Source organism: Sminthopsis crassicaudata, chromosome 4 (assembly GCF_048593235.1).
Source record: "Sminthopsis crassicaudata isolate SCR6 chromosome 4, ASM4859323v1, whole genome shotgun sequence".
Classification (NCBI taxonomy): domain Eukaryota; kingdom Metazoa; phylum Chordata; class Mammalia; order Dasyuromorphia; family Dasyuridae; genus Sminthopsis; species Sminthopsis crassicaudata.
In genome coordinates, this window is record NC_133620.1 from 128,006,919 (window position 1) to 128,028,485 (window position 21,567).

Here is a 21,567-nt window from a genome sequence, read left to right on the forward strand (position 1 = left end):
TCATTCAGGAGTCATTGACATGGCTTTTACTTGATTCTACATGGTATCACAGGAATTAAAAGCAGCATTTACTTTTTAGTAAGGACTTCATACAAAAAAAAAAAGAGAGAGAGAGAAAATTATGAAATTTTAAGAATAGAACCTTTCTTAATTTTCAGATCATTCTTTAAAATGTTAAAAAATTTAAGATATAAAATTTTCATTTTTTAAAAGGTTTATAGAATTATATAAAACATTTCCAAAGGAAATGATATATAATGTAACAAATTTTAGGGGGAAAACAGTGATTCTAAAAGTAGTTTGTCCGAAATGCATGTGATGTGATAAGTTTAAATAAACTATATATGGAACAATTTTGAAAAATTAAACTATAATTATAGAAAAGGGAGAATAGGATAAAGCCAGAAAACTTGGTCTAAGTTATTTCCTAATGGAACTTTTTAATTGATTCATTTGACCTGTTATAATACTTCCAAAGATACATACTGGGAAAAAATGAAATATTGTCTTTTGAAAAGTGATCAAAAGCTAAGCCAATCATTTTAGGAGATAAACTTACCTAATACACCACTAGGTTCAATAGGATACTCAAGGATTGATGTAGCTGGTGCCAGTGTGTAAGGATACTCGTAGGGTGTGTAAATTAAACCAGCCTCAGGTCCTGGAGGAACTATTGCAGCAGTTGGATGAGGAGTTCCGTTTGGCATGACAGCGGTCTGTATTTGTCTGATCAAAGGCATTATGGTAGGGCCAGCTGGCGTAGGAGTACGCAGGGCAGCTGGTGGGAGAACAGGCGCAGGCCCAGTAATAATCCTTGGAGCCTGGGCTGTTGCTGCAAGAGAAAAGGCAAGGGCTGCTACAGTAAGCAAAGAAATTTAGAAGGAAGTATAGAGACAGCAGTACAAAATATGAAAAGAATGAGGGGGAATGGGGAAAAGAAAGGAAAAAAGCAGGAAAGAAGAAAAATAAAAGGAAATCATTAGTACATGCGCTGATCACACAAAGTGCCAAAGCACACCAATCAAATGCACAAATAGCTTACCCTTTTCCCAGTGAGATTAAGAATAAACATGCAAAAACAAAAAAGCCATCAAAAGTAAGCTAGACTAACAGGTTATAGAGCACAAAAGCTTCTTTTAGTTCACATATTTACCTATGCATTTAAAAACTGCATGAGACTAAGATGCATGCAGGAAGGCAAAAGGAAACATATTACATATTTACAGTATGAAAACATCTTATAATTAAGAATTTGCAGAAATACAGTTATGTAAAATTATTTCTAAATACCAGCCTAGGTTACAACTTGGAAAAAGACTGGCTTTCTTCATAATGAAGTAAGCCAAGCTCTTAGTAGATAGAAATAATTTCTAGCAACTGTATTAGTTGATTACTTCTTAAGAAAAGTAATCTAAAATATGTCCTTATTGTACTTCTATTAATATTATTCTAACTTTTCTAAAGAAAATTTAAGTGAATCAGTTATAAATCAGAATTACTTTCAGATAACCATTTTTAATAAAGATTTTTCTAATCTCTTTCTTTGCTGTTATAAGAAACTATAAAACTCATCACTATGAAATTAGATGATCATTTTCACAAAATTAAACATCCTTAATAACATGCTTAAATACATAAAAAGGTAAATGTGAATGAAAAAGGTATCACAACACTCATCTCTGTGAGCTCACACGAAATCAATAGCAAAAACAAAACAAAACAAAACAAAATTGGAAGGAAAACATGCAAGCAAGATGACAGGATAAAGAAATTAATATATAGGTGGTTCCATTCAGATGAACTTATATTATCTATAAAATTACAAAACATACATGTGTATGTATATATGTATATTTGGGGTTATATAATCATGTCAAGTTGGTACTTATTTATTAATAGGAATTTAAAAGTTTAGTGCTTGAATTAAGAAGGAAAGTAACAAAAATATATTCAAAAGTATTATAGCAAGACAAATTGGCATCATACTGTAAATAAAATATCTTTAATTTATGAAAAGAAAAAAATAGTAGCATTGACTCTGTACCAAAAGCATAATTGCTCCAGTAGAATTGCTACTGTTCATATGTACTCCTGCTAAAGGGAGAAAGGTTTGTTGACAAAAACAGCAGAAAAGGCTATTATACTAGGCTAGTCTAATCCTTACGTGATTTAATGTTGGCATCTCTGTAGGTGCCATTCAGAATTGCAAGTTCCATCAGCTGCATCTTCTTAAGGCTGTCTTCTCCTTCTGCCTACATAGATGAAAAAGAAAAGGGCATTATTTCAAAACAGAGTAGTTAGAATAATTTGTGCATAAGCTTTTAATAAATAAACATTGATCTTCAATGTAGGTAAGCTTAGAGTTGTTCTACTGGGCAAGAGGGGTTTATAGCAAAAGGACACTAATACACAGAAAATAGATTCCACACTTCAGCAATGTTCAATTTCTTAATGTTTTTTAAAAGATTTTCTTTGATGAGATAAATGACAACAAATTGATATAGTCTTATTTCCTTTGGCATTATTTTACTCAATATGTAAAAAAGACATTCAGGGGAAAAAAAGATCAATTCCAACCTATAGAATGAAATTAAAACAACATATAAAAAAAGGCCCAATTGTATACCTATAAAGAGGAGAAATCAAAATTCATATACATACATATATGCATACATATTCACAATTCAATTTGCTTATTAAGGGTGGTTTCAAATTTACCCAAATGAAGTAGAAATAATAAATTTTGGGTTTCATTGAATATATTCTTTCTCTCCCCCAGTCATGTTAACTGGATCATCAAACTTTTCTTTCTTACTGTTGTATCTCTCTGGCATGTACCCTGCAACCACCTTAGTTCATAACTGCTTCTATGAACTATTAAAATAACTTTGCAATGGATATTCTAATTTCAAGTCTCTCTTTCTCCCTTCTAATCTATTTCCAAGGATAATTTTTCTAAAAACAATTTCTCTTATAACTTTGTTTTAAAACGCTCAAAGAATCTACATTACCTAATAAATAAAACCAGAAATTCAAAATCCTCACTCCAACTTACCTTTCTAGACTTTCTCCCTATCCATCCCTACTATACACCAGCCAAATCCAACTACCCAAGGCATTCCAAACTCATCAATATCTTCTTTGCTTAATATTCTTTTCTGCTCTAAATGCTCCAAAACACTAATCTATTGTAGAAACTTTAGCTCAAATGCTACCTCTCTTAATTCTCTAATCTTCTAAGCAGCAAGTTAGCTTAAGATGTAGAAGGGACTTTAGGACATGGAGTCTAAACTACTCTCTTAACAGATGAACACAACAATGGGCCAGAGGTAATATGACCTGGCCAAGGTCATAGAACACCTGTTTTGTTTTATTTTGTTTTGTTTTTCTTTAACTTTTCTTGCACGACATTGTCTAGTTAGTTCTGTTCTATGCTCCCAAGTAGATTGTTCTATATCAATGCTATGTCAATAATCTTTGTTTCCCTAAAATATCCATTTTTCCCATATTGGAATATTTATTTTAATAATAATACACAGCCATTTATTTATTTCATTTCAAGCTTTGCAAAAACATCATGAATACTATTTCATTTGATCCTTACAACAATCCTGGCACTTACAAGTGCATATGCATGCAAATGTGGAAATTGAAGCAAATAGAAGTTAAATAAATTGCCTATAGTCAAAAGCTAGTTAAGTACTTGAGGCAGGATTTGAACTCCAGTTCTATCTTACATCAAATTTTACTCTTAATTCTCCAGTACAGTGATCTTCAAACTTTTTAAACAGGGGACCAGTTCACTGTCCCTCACACTGTTGGAGGGCCGGACTGTAGTAAAAACAAAAACTCACACTGTCTCTGCCCCTCAATCCATTTACCATAACCCAGCAGGCCACATAAACATCTTCAGGAGGCCCCATCTGGCCCACGGGCCATAGTTTGAGAACCCCTGCTCCAGTAAGTAGTGTAGACTCAATGACATAAAAGCTTAGGAGAATTCCTAATTATATAATGAAAAATTATAATTTTTGAGTCTAAAATTTCAAGGCAACTTTAAAAATAAATATGTATCATAATGCCTAATCCTGGGCAACAGATAGTAAAAGGACCTAATTGAATAAGTCAAAGTTAAAATGTAAATAAGGTCAAGATATTTCCTCTCTCATTTGCTGTGAAGGCTACTGTCTACTTTCTTTAAAGAGGGGATGATGCAGTATGTAGAAATATAAATACCAGAACTTTCTTTCATGAAATCAATTGGAAAATAAAATCCAGTGCACATCATATTAGAAACACTTATTACATGTTTAGCTAGTAGAATAGGAGAGGACAAAGAGTGAGAAAAGACTATGTCATAAATATAATGTTCAATGTATTCTTAAAACTAATTTTTAAACAAATGTCCTATAGAGTTCTATGATATTTAGTCTGGTTTAATATTTATCTGTTGAAATACTTTATTTGTTAAAACAAAATTAGCTACATCTTTTTTTCTCTGCAACACTGTTGCCTATTCCCAAGAGTTTGTGGAACAGTATTATCTTTATAAAATTTTTACTAGATTAAAAAGGGCACCTTTCATTTAACGTAATAAAGTCCTATCATCAGTTAAGACGGAATTAATTTCAATAATACATAATTTTTAAAAGTATGTTACAAATAGTAAGACAAAAAAGGCCATTTAAAAAAAATACTTAATAAAAGTTGAATGAAGCATGATGTTTATTACCTTTAAATTTTAGGCTTCATTATATTGAAAATACTGTAAAAACAATCTTCTAAGTTACTCAATCCACTAAATTGCTAGGTCTTCTATTCCACTTTAGTTTCTCACAGATATGGTGATATGAAAGCATTCTAATATCATTATAAACATTTCACTTCTTTATTCTAGTATCAAAATCTTTTTACCATTTCTGCATCTAACCCTGATCTTTGTCTTCATTGTGGACATCTTCATTTTTTATCTTTTAGTTCTTTTCTAAGTCATTATTTCTGTAGTAGCCATACTCAACTCTTCCCAATCCAAACCCCAATTACTAAAATTGACATCATACTGCACTCTTTATCCTATTGTTAAATCCAACTCCTCACCCCTTCTCTTCATGTGTTGCTGAAGAGACCAAGAACAAGTCATGAATTGTGCTGAATGGATCCATTACAAATTTATTTTTATATAATCTCAACTGGATGCTTACTGTTTCAAAGTCAAATATCTAATTTCTCCTTAATCAATTCACTTGTAGTGAATGTTAAAATTGCAAACTTCTTAAGGGTTCTTGTCACAGGTCCCCTTTTCCCACCATCCTTTTACTAAAGCATTTCGTATCATAATTCAATGAAAAAAATTGAGGTTATTTACTGAAAGCTTTCTTCCCTTATTTTTCTCATCTCAGTCAAATTTCTTTTTCCATTGTTTCTTATTTCAGATTAAGAGTTGGGTTCACCTTACCAAAGCCAACCCCCTTCTATATGTAATATTAATTCCATCACCTGTCTTCTAAAGCAAATTGCCCCCACTATCATTTTCTTTTTCTTTATTTCTTTTGGCACCTTTCCTGCTTTTTATATATTTATATTTCCCTATACTTTGAAAAAACAAAACAGAACTCCACCACAAGAAGATCCTACTATTGCTGTGGGCTTTTATCCTTTTTCTCTCCTCCCCTTCATAAATCCTTTCCTTGACTAATATTTTGAAGTATTATGTTCCAATACTGTGCTAAATGTTTTACAGTTATCATTTCATTTGATCCTCACAATAATTTTGGGATATAGGTTTTACATTTTACAGTTGAGGAAACTGAGGCTAACAAGTGACTTTTCATCTGGCTAGTAAACGTCTGAGACTAGAGGTCTTTCTGATTTGACGTCCCAATAAAAACCATCTATACTCAATACCTTCATTTATTCTCACTCTTTTTTAGACCCTCTGAAATCTGGCTTCAGATGCTGTCAATTCAATTGAAACTGCCACTGATCTTTTAATTGCCACATCTAAGGGCATTTTCTCAAATTTGATTATATTGGACCTCTCGACCTCTCTACAGTATTTGATTCTGCTGATCACACCTTTCTCTGATACTCTTACCTCTGTAGGTTTTAGTAACACAACTTTCTTCCATTCTTCTGCTATTTTATCTGATAACTCTTTTTGACTAGTTCTTCATTTAATTCATGAATATACTCCAAAATTCTATTTCTGGAACTTCCTTTTCCCCCCAAATTATCTAGCTTGATCTTAATGGCTCTCAGGAAGATAACTACAATCTGCATTCAGATGACTTTACACACATACACACACACCCCCCTCTTTGAATTACAGTCATATATTTCTGTCTTTAACTCTACACCCACATCATGTACAATAAAAATATATACCTTAAATTAAATTCATTATCTTATACTACACTCAACACTTTCTACCTCTGACTTTCCCTAATATTTTGTTAAGGAGACCTACCACCTTCTTCCCACTCAGGACCACAATCTTGATGTCTTCTATGACTTCTCACAGTCTCACTCTATCAACACATTGCCAAATTCTGTTCCTTCAAAAACATCTTTCATTTATGTCTCTTTCCCACTGACAGCCAAAACCCTATTTCAGGCTCCCATCACCTTTAGTCAAGACTACCACAAAAAAATGAGTCTCCATGACTTAAATCTCCATTTATATCAACACTTAGCTAGCAAAGTTATATTTCTAAAACAAGTCTGCCCATTCTACCTCCATTTGCTCAAGCAGTTCCAGGGGAAATCCCTATTACCTACAGGATAAGTACACCCCCAGGTCCATTTGAGGTACAAAGCTCTATAACAATACTAGCATACTAGCAGTTCCTTGAACATGACATTCAATCTACTGTTACTATTAATAAAAGGTTACATTTCATTCTGTATATATACTAAACACAATTTTGTTCTGAAAGGTGAAAAGCTAAAAAAATGTTTAAAAAGGAAGGATATGGCTATGAGATTCTTAAAAAGATTTTTTTAAACAAGTTCTCTAAAGAATAATTCGAAAACATTTTATAGATTCTGTACAGAATCTTACTAAATATTATTAGATGTTAAATATTGAAAGGAATTAATGATTTAGAATTATAGTTAAGGATATTTTTTAAATGTTAATGTACACTTAAGGCTGTATCTCAGACATTGAAATGTGAGATTTTTCATCCTCCTACCCCTTTAAAATTATCTTTCTCTGAAATGTAATACTTTTATTTCCCAGAAGATGGCAGCATTTATTATATGAAATAATTACTTTTAGCCCCAAGAAAGTAGCTTTTCCCAAGGGTGTCCATGATCTGTATTATTTGACAATGTGTATTTCAAGTTACGCTAAAATACCTAATTCTTTCAAATCTTGAAAAAGAACAACATTTTTGAGAGATCTAACAATTGATGCTTTGTTTTAAAAACTCATATAGATTTTAGTCATTCATTTGGCTTGTCCTCTCCATCAGAGTTGACAGCTGATGAAACTATTAATTCTGATGTATTCTGTCTTAGCTCTGGGTATTCCTGCTGGCACTTTGTTGATGTTGCATCAGAGATACCAAAGTAATCTCTGAAGAAATCCTACCTGTATTCATTTACTCAAAGTCACTCATTTGTAAGACATGAGATGGCTTTTAAGTAAACATCAATAAGGACTCTTAAAGACAATGCAATGTGCAATTCTTAGTAAAAAGCTGGATTATTTTATCCCATATATTTTTATAGTTTCTCATATTTCTTATGCACAATATAAGATGGAGTTTAATAAGACATTTTAAATTGTCCTTTGCTTTGGAAAACTAATTCCTTATCACAAAAGACTACTGAATGACTATGAAAGGCTCAAATCTTATGCAAGGGATTTCCTTATAAGTTTTATTATAAGAAAATTATTTTCTGCTTAAGGAAACAATTTCAGAACAATTATTGGCAGAATCAAGATGCACAAGTAGAGATAAAAAAAAAGAACACCCAATAACTCACCTAAAATATCCACTGAGACCTTCATGCATAAAGGAAAAAAGGATGAGAATGCTTTAAGGATAATATTCTCTCATCAAGTATAAACATTCTCAACAAAAGGTCCAGTAACTTGCTTTTACATAGTTTATCTTTCCAAAAAGTTACTATTTAACAGAAAAATGTCATGTCATTCTAATGTATCTTAAAGGAATAAGATATACCTGAATTCAGTACACAAAAAATTGAAATAGTTGTTCAAATATAAATCTAAATTAATTTTTTTCTAGGAAACTTATTTTATTCTTCAAAAATGTAATGTTCATAAAGACTTCAATAAAATAGATTCCTCCCATACTTTAATAGGCACTGAAGTGTACCATGGAGTACATCACACTAGTGACTAGTGTAAAGAAACTCTAAAGAAAATATTCTCAAATTTTGTTTGGTCATTCTTCAGTAACCTCCAACTCTTTCTGAACCGTTTTGGGGTTTTCTTGGCAAAGGTACTGGAGAGGTTTGCCATTTCCTTTTCAAGCTCATTTTACTGATCAGAAAACTAACGCAAATAGAGACTTTTTAAGTGTGACTTGTCCGGTGTTAACTGCCAGTATCTGAACTCTAGCCTGATACTTAATCTACTATACCATCTTGCTGACTCTCTACCAAAAATATTATGGGTTATATATTCCTTTACCAATTCTTGAGATTTGGATGGTAGGAGTAAAAACTGGCTGCAGATGAGTACATATAATCATAAAAATTGAACTATTTATTCACTAAACATATACAAGGACTGAGAATCCCAATAATATATACTTATTTTGTAATTGACTAAGGCAAAAATCAAAACAATTCAATCTTTTAATTCAGTAAGAGTTCTTTATTATGACCAGTATAAAATATGAAACTGATTAGAACCACAAAACAAAATAAAAATGGGAAAGTTCATTAAATATATTTAATTTCAAATAAACCCAATCTCATATGTATATGTTGAATCAGAAAGTAGAAATGGAGAGAGTTGGGGAGGAGAGAACAAGGAATAAAAAAGAGGGAGAGAGAAAAGCGGAGAGTGGAGGGGAAAAAAGAGGGGAGGAAAGGGGAAGAGAGGAAAACTGGTTGACTAAAACAAGTATTCCAAAAAACAAACAATACAAAACAAAAAAACTAAAGAGGTCTAGGCTAAAGGCAACAACTTTTTAGTAAGGTGTGAAGGTGTGATATCTAATCTTAACAGAACACAGAGACACTTGGTAATTTTGTCTAATAGGATGTTCAGAATGAAAAATGATAGTAAATAATCAGAAAGAAAATTTAACATGTACAGACATATGATCTAAAGAATGGGAAAAAGTAGACACTTTTCTCAAAGAGGTTGACAAGATCCTTTAAATTTAGTTAACATATATACTATTTTTGGTGATGGGAAATAGGCAGAACTGAAAATGGAGGAATACACTTGTAAAATATAGATCAGGAATCAATACTCAAAGAGTTCTAAGGCTTGTGCATTTTTCAAAATGCCTTCCTTTGTATAACATGTTTTCTTCAATAAATATCTATTATTTATTAAGTTCCAGTGTCAGATCTGGGAGAACAAAAGGCAAAAACCAGAGAGTACTTTACCCTCAAAGAAGTTTACATTTTTATGCACTGGGTAAGTGTAGGAAGAAGATTTACACAGATTAGAAAATACTTCTAGAAATAGGGGGAGGACATGAACACTATCTGGGCTGGATATTTGATGATCTCTAAATTCATAATAATTGATTAGAACCAGGTTCTGTTCCCTATATCTTAGTGACCCAAGGAGAAGGAGAAATTCAGTGGCTGGTCATTATTTTCTTGGACTGGATTATTCTAGTTTCTGTGCTAAATAAACAATGCCTTCTGGGATTAATCCCCCTTTCTTTCCAAGGAATTTCTGAAATTAACAGTGGATAACATTAAGAGTTTCTATGAAACATCAAGATAGTGCTAGGGAATTGTAAGCCCAGGTCCTAGTCTGAGCTATGTGTTTGTACTAATTGCTGTTGCTTATGGTAGCATGGTGCTTATAGGAAAACACCTATTTTGGGTTTTCAGAAATCCTGAAAATTTCCAACCACTGAGGGGATTTCTCTGGGGATGTCTCCATGTTTGATGCTCCAGACAGAGTCCTGTAAAGTATATGTATCAATCACTGGTCACTTACAGGTTTTACCTGTGCTAGCGGTCCCTATTCATACTGCCAGTAATTTTTTAAAAACATTAAGTTGTGAGGTAGAAGTCAATTTTTTTGGTACCTTTTCATTGGATTCCTTATCATTATAGGGTTTGTTAGGAATTTCAGGTTTTCATTTGGATTGATGTATGTTACAACTGCCTGCTTAAGCCAGCCAACTTGATTTAATGAGCAAGTTTTTGAAAAGCATGAAAAAATCTAATTCAAATTATAAACTTTAAATATCTTTCCCTTGAAAGTACCTTTCTTATAATATACGACACTGTATTTAAGGTCTAATAAACTTTGTAAAAATTAGTTGTTGATACAGGATCACAATTTTTATAATAATGAAGTTTAAAATTTGAAAGGTTAAAATCAACATAGGTTCACAGGAAGTAAAAACTAAAGAACCTTATTACTTCAACCAACTTCATTTACATATTATTTTAATCAATATAGCTTCAGCAATTAATTAAAACAGAACTCTTAAGTTTCTGTTGAAAGATGTATTACTAATTTTTTACATTTTTGTATTCCTGAAAACTTTTAGCAATTAGAAGAGAATGCATATTTACTTGGGAAACATAAATGTAATGAAATGTTATATGCATTATAAAAAAGGACAAAAATGGTTGATTTCAAAGTAACCCATGAAGATTTGCTTTAAATGATGGGAAGAGAAATGTGCTGAACCAAGAGGACAACTTGGTATTCTATTCTAGAGTGTAGAAGAGTACTGATGATGCAACAAGCGTGCTACTGTCAGCTTAACAATACAGGCTATACATTTTTTGATACAACATAGAAATTGGTTTTCTTTCCTTTGCCTCCTTCCAATAAGTGAGGTTGGGATGATAATGGTGAATAGATTAAGACGGGGGGGGGGGGGGGGGGGGGAGAGAGAGAGAGAGAGAGAGAGAGAGAGAGAGAGAGAGAGAGAGAGAGAGAGAGAGAGAGAGAGAGAAAATTAAAAACAAACATTCACTAAAAGGAAAATAAAAAAATAAAGATGACCTAAACAGTTTTGAAAACTACAGGCTAGGGACAGCTAGGTGCCACAGTAGGTAAGTGGTGCCCTGAAGTCAGGAGGACCAGAGTTCAAATTTGATCTTAGACATTTAGCACTTCCTAGCTGTGTAACCCTGGACAAGTTTTCTAACCCCAATTGCCTCAGCAAAACAAAATAAAAACAAAAAACTACAGGCTGCACTTATATATTGAAAAATAAAAGCAAGCTATATGTAATGGAAAAATTCATTTTCAATACAGAACAATTATTTTTCTATTCTACTATGCATATGAAAACATTCCCTTTATTGCATGTTTAAGTTCAGAATTTAGAAAAATTGAAATCACATAAAATGACATTATATACACTCAAAGATTTGGCATTTACATGTGAATGATCATCTAAGTTTTAAAAGTGTAAGAATAATTCAGTGACATGTAAGATTATAGAAATGATTTGACTGATTCTCCTATCCTTCAAAATATTCTATAAACCATATCACCTACAATGTACAATGCAATTTACAAGGCAATGCATAAGGCAATGGGAAAACAGATACAAAATAAAATAATCCCTCTCTTCAAAGAACTTCCATTTTTATATTTCTTAGATGTCCATAAAGGATAACTTGTATGTAAATAAATTTTACAGTAAAGACAATAATGTAAAATGAAAGGAGGAGTCATAGTAATCAAGAAAGGCACGACACAGATGATAGCACTTGAACTCTGCTAAGGATTGTTCAAGGTAAAATGACAGAGTACATTCTAGAGAAGTGAGCCATTTGTACAAGGAACATAGAGTAGATATGTAATATACACAAAAAGCAACTGAATGAATGAGAAAGCACTGAATCTTTTGCCATGCAAAGCATCAACAACACAATTGCAAAACAAGATAAAACCCCCATTTTCAAAAGTTTCACATTCTAATGCTCTATCAGTGCTCCAAGTCAGATGGAAATGCCAATGTCCTTAAGGCGGAATAGGAAAGCAGATGGTAATATTGTTCTCCAATATTATTTTCTTTGAAAAAAGGAAAAAACTAAAACTTCAATGATTTGGGGGCAAGAACTCTTCAGTAGCTCTAACTGTAGAGGAGTCAGAAAATTTCCAAGGCACATCTCCACAAACACTGATTTCCAAAAAGTGGGCTTTGGGCTGAAAGTAGTTCTGTCAGTATTGAGGATGGTGGCAAAAACTTTCTGGGCTACTGGATTCAGTTGGATGGAATTGGGGGAGAGAGGTCTATATACCTCTGCTGGAGTTTGCAAAGAGGTCAAGAGGTTGACAGTGATTTGACCTGATAAGTACATTCTGTATCTCCAGATCCATACCCTCGGGGTGTGTTTGTAGAATTGCTAGTGTGCCCAGTGGGTGGGAAGGATTTGCCCTTTCTAGGTGAATTTCGATTCAGTGAAACCAGTACTACTCATAGCCTAGAGCTTGTTATGCTAGCAAAGTACTTTAATTGGTGAGAAAAAAGCTTACTACACATCATTTAGAAAATAACTAAAATTTTGGTACATGAATAATAGAATATTATTGTGCTAAGAAAAATTACTAGTATGAAGAAATCAAAGGAGCATGGAAGAACTCGAAGATTTTGATGAATTCAGATGTAAGTAAAACCTGGAAAACCATGTATAAAATGTTAGATAATAACTGTTTGTTGAGAGAAGCTGACAAAATGTACCCTTTGTCTTCTTTGGTTATAGATGAACATGAGTCTAAAATACTATATCAGAAATGTTTTGCTAAGTTGGCTAGTTTTCCTAAATCATATTTTTCTCTTTTAAAATGTCACAAGGAATGTTTAACTGGATAGGGGATGGAAAAGAGATGTATATTTCAAAATGAATATAATACTGGGGACTGTACATCATCTCAAAGACAGCTAATTGATGGTTACAGTTTAAATTACTTAACCTCTGTGAGGTCCTATTACTTCAAAAATGGTACTAACCTTACTTTGGTAAGCAATTTATGTGAGACAGTATATTAAAATATTTTATGCTACATAAATATGGATATTCCTTATAAAAACAAAAGATACAAAGTTTTAAAAGTAGTTCTTTAGTATCTCTCACAGAACCTTTCCCTCTTTTGAACTCAACAATATTCTTTTAGCCATTTATCATGTATATTGCTATGTAGCTAACCTCTCTTATAATTTTGTTATTTTCTTTTTTTTCCCTTTTTTCCCTGATGCAGACTAGAATATGAGCTCCCTAGAATAAAATGTCCCCCAGAATCCTTTCTACTCTTCAAAGAGCCTTCCAACAATGTCACACTCATGTCCTATGTACCGCCCACAAACACTTTAGTATGGGTCCAATTATTAAAATGTAATTGGGAAATAACAACAAAGCAAATGCAAAATGAAACAGATGCCAATATGTAGTTTCTAAGCTGATATGTGACCCACAGGGATTCTTATGTACAATTTGGTGGCTTCTGTTTCTATTTGAGTTAGACAACTTTATAAGATTTTGTGCATTAAAGAGTCATGGAAGAGTTATGGATTTTCATTTTCTCATAAGGTATCCTAATACACAAGAATAACAAATAGAAGAATATCTCAAAAGTGAAAATTAAAAGCCAATTCATGATACATACATGAATCTAGTTCATAAGTACTTTCAATTTTTAAGATTAGACTTTTTTTTAAAAATTGCAGACCAAAGTGCAGAACAGAAAAAAATTGATTGATGTGGGAGATTCAAGACTCCTCTCTGAAGTTTACAATATTGTAGTTGGTCAAAGAAAGATTATTTCAACTACATGCATACAGATGAGCACTAAAATATATATATATAAACATATCCTGCAAATGATTGGCTAGAATGACAGGGAAAGATAATGCGCAATGTTGGAGGGGATGTGGGAAAACAGGGACACTGATACATTGTTGGTGGAATTGTGAATACATCCAGCCATTCTTGAGGAGCAATTTGGAACTATGCTCAAAAAGATATCAAACTGTGCTTACCCTTTGACCCAGCAGTGTTACTACTGGGCTTATATGCCAAAGAGATCTTAAAGAAGGGAAAGAGACCTGTATGTGCAAGAATGTTTGTGGCAGCCCTCTTTGTGGTGGCCAGAAACTAGAAACTATGTGGATGCCCATCAATTGGAGATTGGCTGAATAAATTGTGGTATATGAATATTATGGAATATTATAATGACCAATAGGATGATTTCAGAAAGGCCTGGAGAGACTTACATGAACTGATGCTGAGTGAAATAAGTAGGACCAGGAGATCGTTGTACAACAATACTATATGATGATCAATTATGATGGATGTGGCCATTTTCAACAATGAGATGAACCAAATCATTTCCAACAGAGCAATAATGAACTGAACCAGCTACACCCAGCAAAAGAATTCTAGGAGATGACTATGAACCACTACATAGAATTCCCAATCCCTCTAAATTTGTCCACCTGCATTTTTGATTTCCTTCACAGGCTAATAGTACACTATTTCAAAGTCTGATTCTTTGAAAAGCAACTGTATATGTATACATATATTGTATTTAATTTATACTTTAGCATATTTAACATGTATTGGTCAACCTGCCATCTGGGGGGGGTGGGGGGGAAGGAGGAGAAAAATTGGAACAAAAGGTTTGGCAACTGTCAATGCTATAAAATTACCCATGCATATATATCTGGTAAATAAAAACTATAATTAATTTTTAAAAATATATAAGCCAGAAATAAATAAACTGCAAATTATAAGTCAACAAGAAACTGTAATAAAGGTCTAATGTTACACTGAAAAATCTGTTTGTTCAGAAGTTATCTCATTGGTCTTATAGAACTACCCATCCTTAAAAAAAGTCCCCCCTCCCCCCTTAATGCTTAATTTTCATGGAATTAATTAATTAATTCTATTAAGTAGAAATATACCTGCATCAAGATTACATTTCTCTTTAGTGGTACAACTATGATTTTCTATGGCAATTTAATTTGGATCTCTAAATGAACTAATGTGTTAAAAATCATCTACCTATTAAGTAGGTACTCTTTGCCACATGTAGATCAGCAAAAATTCACTCTTGAAAACAACAACAAAAAAAATCACTTTTCTCTTCCTTGCCTTTTACATAGAAGGCATAGCTGAATGCTAAAATTCCATTATTTATTATGATGTCTTTTAGGTTAGATTTTTCTTTCATTTTTCATACCTACTATGTGCATCAAATACTAATCAAACACATGAAAGTTATTTCACTACTTTATAAATAGTCCTATAATCTTTTCTGTGCTCTATAAATATGGCTCCTAAATAATTTTCCTTAATTATAAGTTTATTTTACTTTTAAAGAATGTTCAAATGGATCCCTTTTGTCATATCAAGTGTAAAATTTATAATATCAACCTAGTCCTTTGCCTACTGAAACTATCTATTTCTGGTCAACACAGAGTTTTGTAGAGAACATTCTCGTTTTATAGTTATTCATTTTTGGCCTTATCATATGCCTTTGAACATACCTCTTTCACCTGTCCCACTTAACATGATTAAAATCACTGATTTAGGTAAAAGTATAGACAATACAGAAAACATGATCTGTAACTGCATAATGTCATTACCAAACATAAAGCACAGATAAAAGACAGAATGAAATTATCTATATATGTGTGTGTATATATACATTTCACATTTTGTTGAAACAAAGTGAGTGCATATCACTTGGGGAAACTGCTAAATAAATGTATGTATGTAAATGATGTATGTAAATGAACGTAACAGTCATTGCAGCATAAGAAATGATGAATATGATGAAATCAGAGAAATTTGTTAAGACATGCATGATCTGAAGCAGAACAAGATGAACAACTTCCATTATGACCCTAATATTAACTTGGAATAATTTCGAAAGACCACTGAATTCTGATTAGTACAATGACCAAGCATAACTTTGTAAAGCTGACAAGCAGGCTATCTACTTAGAACAGAGAGAAAGGTGATGGACTACAGCTGTAGAATGATTCATTTTAGGACATGGCCAAAGACTGATCGTTTCAAATGAACACATTAGTTTGTTAAAAGAGACAAGTTGGAAGGGATGACAATAAAGAAAAGACATGCTGATAGTAAGCTTATCAAAATTTCAGATGACACTAATGAGAGGAGGGATCATTAATATATAGGATGTTGGAGTATTCCAAACAATTCTGTTGTACTCTAAATAGTGCCATGTCTAACACAGAATACAACAATTTTACACTGCCATTCACAAAACAAACTGGAAATAATAATGGTATACCAAAAAGAACACGGCTTTTGAAATATGAGCTTGCTTTGATTCAAATTCCAAATGTGCAACACTTCCAAAAGTAGATAACTTCTGAGAATATGGTTATTAGTGAGGAGAATATCTTAAAAATACAAGTTTTGATAGTCTGTAAACTGAATATCAGTCCAGCAGTGTGTTAAGGCTAACAAAATAAGCTAATGAAATCTTAGGCTTAATTTAGAGCCATAGAATCCCTAATTACAGAGGAGACTGTCTTATGGATATTTGATCTGGTCAGAACAAATCTAGAATACTTTGCTTCATTCCCAAGTGGCCCATTTTGCAAAAATCTGTAAACCTAAAGAGTTAATGACAAGGTCACTATATCATGTGCACTAAATTGAGGAGAAGGCATTGGCAGAAAATTTTGAAAATTGGGCATGTGATAGATGCATTAGACTTGTTTAGTTTGGCCCTAAATGGAAGAATTAGGCATAGTGGATGAAAAGTAAAGAGGAAAATTTAAGTTCAATGTGCCCAAATAAATAAACAAATTAAAAAAAAAAAAAAAAAAAAAAAAAAAAGACAATAAGTACCCAAAAGTAGAAAGAGCTCCTTTAAGGAGGTTTCCCTTTCTTTCTAGTTTTCAAGCTAAGGCAAATTATCGACTGTGGTGGTATAAGTATGTACTAAGTGTGTACCTTCCAGTTAAGAGATTCTGAAATCTCTCAATCAACAAGAACTGAGATGCTCTTATGGATAAATACCATGTGAAAAATTGCTAGGGAAGAAGTATAAGACATGATACTTTTCTTCAAAGAAATATTTCAGGACAGAAAGACAAGAAAAAGCAATCAACAGTACAGAAACTAAATAAAAATATAACAACCAAAACTATCACAAGAAATTCCTCTTAAGTCAGGAAGATCGAATTCAGTTCCTACCTTGGGAACTTATTAAGAACATAAGCTTTGGGGTCAAGAAAATCTATAAAATGGAGATAACATCTGGATCACATAGCTCTTATGAGATCTGAAAGAGATTACATATGTTCAATGATATGCAAATCTTCAAGTACTACAGCAGTGTATTTCAAATTCGATTATTCAATTTTATTGAACTCAAATTTGTCCTTACCGTATTATAGTAATTGTTTTATGTGATCATCTGACTTTTCAATATAGTAAATTTAGTACATTTAAGGTAGGAATAGTGGTACATACCTTAATCCCTAATATAAAATAAGAAGAGGCTTGTAAATTACTTGAGCTTAAGAGTTCTGAGGTGGGATAGAGCAAAGTATATCTAATGTCTCTGTAATAATGGGAAGGAGTCCCAGGAGCAGGCGACACCAGGCTACCTAAAGTTAGGCAAATCACCAGAGGTCAGATATGAATCACTCAAAGCCTCCCCCTGTCAATCAGTGGATAAAAACAGGCCTATCACTATTAAATGGGAATATGTTAAATATGATGATAAGAAAGGTAAGAAGACAGTCCAAGTTTGGTTTTTTTGCACACACACACACATCCCTCCCCATTTCCTCATGTATCTATGATCTATTCCATACCATGACTCTGTAATGTATCTTAACTTTAAAAAAAAAAAAATTGTGGGTTTAATTAATTCTCATCTTTATTTTATCATGTTTTATTATGAGACTGGGCCTTCCTGTCTCACCCAGACTGGAACACAACAGAACTATCTTCTTACATTTCCCATCACCATATTTGACATATTTCAATTTAAAAATGATATCATGTCCAGTAGTAACAATTCAGGTATCTGTTTTTTTCATCTGCTACACTGTGTAAAAGAAGAGAAGGTGGGACAGCTAGGTGGCACAGTGGCTAGAGCGCCAGTCCTGAAATCAGGAGGACGTGAGTTAAAATCTCAAACATGCAACACTTCCTAGCTATGTGATCCTAGGCAAGTCACAACCCCAATTGCCTCAGCAAAGCAAAGCAAAGCAAAACAAAACAAGACAGTACTTCATTGGGTACCATTCTTTGTCAAAAGTTCTCTTTTCTAGTAAACTATATTTATTTATTTATTTTTTTAATCATTGACTGCATACATGTAGGAAATTTCTGGTGTGGAAATTCCTTTTGCTACTGCACATGAGAAAAATATTGCTAGTATTTATGATTTTAGAGAGTTAGCTAAGGCACTAAAATGTTATTTGACTTGTCAAAGATGGCCAATTTTCACAGGAATTGTAATACCTAATCAACTTATTGTATGTATCACTGACGGAACCATATCAACTATTTCCTAAAACAGACTACGGTAACCCCAGTTCCTATAATTGAAGTACCTATGAACAAATAGACCTGAAGCAAAAATGAAAATAAGTTACATGAAATATATTGTGAAAAGAGAAAGCAGTCATTTTGTGTGGAAATAGGCATTAAAAATTAATGGAATATTCAGAAATTAAATTGTTAAGATCAGTGCTTGACCAAAAGGTTAGAAATGACTTCTCTAATATTACCTCTCATACTTTTAATATACACTGAGTCTGTAAGAAAATAAAAGTTAACTAATCTAATCAAAAAGATATGTGTCTAAATATATGAGATAAAAAAGGGAACCTGAAAAATTCAGAAAGAGTTTTTGTTATAGGAGTCTATGTATAGGGACAAGGGGAAGATTTTGCAGATAACTCAGTCCCAGGCAAGTTGCTGTGATCTGTAAGGATAGTAAAAAAAAGTGAGATAAGATAGGAGAGAACTCAACTGAGAAGGCAACAAAGAAGAATGACAAGATAGAAGGGAACAAAAGCATTATATAAGCAAGGTGATTATTTCTGTTAGTAATAACAGCTGAAGGCTTGATCTTTCAGGTACAAGTGAAAAATATCCAAGTTTTTCCATAAAGAAGGAAAAACACTAAGATTTTAGTGAGCCAGGAGTTTTATTCTTGTTAGCCAATATTTTTTTTACTTAATAATTTTTATTATATATATATATATATATATATATATATATATATATATATATATATATATATATATATATATATATTTTATAATATTATCCCTTGTATTCATTTTTCCAAATTATCCCTCCCTCTATTCCCTCCCCCCGATGACAGGCAATCCCATACATTTTACATGTGTTACAATATTAAACATTAGATTCCGAAGGTACATGCAACCTGGGCAGACAGATATTAGTGGTTAGCCAATATTTTTAAAATAGTACTTATTATCTTCTGATATTTTTAAAGGTTTCTTTATTCCTAACTCCTAGTTATAGCATATTCAAAAGCCAAGATTTCCCTTAGAATAAATTTACTTTACAAAGAATATCAAAGAAAACATAATTTAACATAGTTATTTAATGAAAGAAATTGAAATGCATCTATTTTTCATGGATCCCTCTAATCAGTAATGATATTTATTCACTCACTACAAAAACATTTTTAATTTCTAAAGTGATTTTTTTTCTTTCTTATTATAATTGTGTCCACAACCAGACTCAAAATTCCATCAGGTAAAAACTTTAATCACCCCAACTCTAAGAATAGAATTCTGCACATAGTTTAAGATTTGCTGAATGAACACAGGAACCAAACCTTGTTTGTCTAGTATGGAAAATTCCCACTAATTCTCATTTGTTTAAAATTTACAACAGATTAACATAACTGATTCAATGATTTATTTTATTGGATGATAATTATACTTGTTTAACATATTGGTATTATTTAAATTACTTAACCTACATCTAAATATAGCACTGATTTACAGAAAAAAATTTCAGATATTATTCATCCAACAAACATTCATTAATTATAATAATGTCTATCACTGTGCTACACAACAAAGGAATTATTTGTAAATAAGATATTGAATATAAAGTTAGCTTTTATTACTTATACCTCTATTAAAAATTCATCTGTAAAATCTTATGGATGTGTATGGTAGAAGATGATTAACAGTATCTTATAAAACAGCAAGAGGAAGGAGAGAAAAACTCTCTTAAAAGCTTATTAGCAAGAGATCCAATTAAACCAGAACTTAAGAGTAAATACAAATAAAATGTGAACTATAATATTGTAGGTTCTTGATGAAACTGCATTGTGAAGTAGAAAAAACACTAGAGAAACCAATAAGAGACAAAACAGCTAGACTAGGCCAAACCTGCACAGAAGTCTCATCTAGAGATAACACAATTTTGAGAGCATTGCAGGATGGATCAAGCTAGAAGACATCTATCTTAAAAGAGGGAAGGATATAAAAAACTTAGCTCAAGCAAAAAGATTATGATCTTCTTTGACAGGCATTTTGAAAATGACTGAAAATAAACTTGAAATCAACAATAAGATTATCAATGATAAGAATATTATTAATGAAATATATTTTATGAGTAATGTAATAAAACTGCTTGAACCACAATCATTTTACTTTATATTTCATTATTTTAAAAAAGGTCTCTGATTCCATGAATATATGGATAATTCCATATTTTTGTGGCCCCAAGTAGTTCTACCTAATTATTTAATAGCATACTTTCTGGTAATTAATGCTCTTGTGCTTAATATGTCAAAGTATGTGCAGTTCAAAAACTAGTAAAAGCTGGTATTACACAGGGCACAGCCTTCAAGAAAAAATATAAAAAATATATATATTGCCCCCCCCCAAAAAAAGTTATTTTAAGTAGTTAACAGTTCACTGGGTGTCATTTTAGTCTAATATAGTATAAGGTTTCAAAAAGACAACCTAAATCCCACTTCTCAAATCCTGAGGAAATTGTACTTTTTTAGGTAAGGGAGAAAACATATATTCAAAACACAAAAAGTTTATGCTACTCTTATAATCTTTCTGTCTCTGCAATGTTTCAATTGATGATATATATTTATGGGAACATATTTCTGTTGCCCAAACCTCCGAACACTTCCCTTTCCACCAGCCTTCAACTTATTTTTAAAAGATTAAAAATGGAAAGGAAAAAAATTCAGCAAAATAATAAAACAGGCAATATGATAAATTGCCTGAATTGCTTAAAATAATATATCCTGAAGAAGCTCTTTACAAAAAAATGTATTAATCTTATAAATTGCATCGAATAATTTAAATTTTCTAAGTATCCAGGTTATCTAAAATTTTAAAAATAAAACACGATAGTGACAAG

The 21,567-nt window shown here is 32.1% G+C and overlaps 1 protein-coding gene and 1 long non-coding RNA gene across 8 annotated transcripts in view; both read right to left on the reverse strand.

Moving 5' to 3' along the window:
- Positions 1 to 21,567, reverse strand: part of QKI (QKI, KH domain containing RNA binding) — a 173,873-nt gene that overhangs the window by 12,845 nt on the left and 139,461 nt on the right. For 3 of the 7 annotated variants that reach the window (XM_074309358.1, XM_074309362.1, XM_074309361.1), the window contains exons 5-6: positions 2,165 to 2,252; positions 560 to 832 (exon numbers count right to left, since the gene is read on the reverse strand). In XM_074309358.1, coding sequence (XP_074165459.1) covers positions 560 to 832; positions 2,165 to 2,252 — 361 coding nt within the window. Of the gene's footprint in view, positions 1 to 559; positions 857 to 2,164; positions 2,253 to 21,567 lie in introns of all 7 variants that reach the window. The other 4 variants (XM_074309356.1, XM_074309360.1, XM_074309359.1 and 1 more) reach the window with 2 other exon arrangements.
- Positions 13,359 to 19,371, reverse strand: LOC141565789 (uncharacterized). Its single transcript, XR_012489131.1, has 2 exons — positions 16,404 to 19,371; positions 13,359 to 16,208 (listed from the first exon to the last, which is right to left on the reverse strand). It is a non-coding gene; the product is annotated as an uncharacterized LOC141565789 (long non-coding RNA).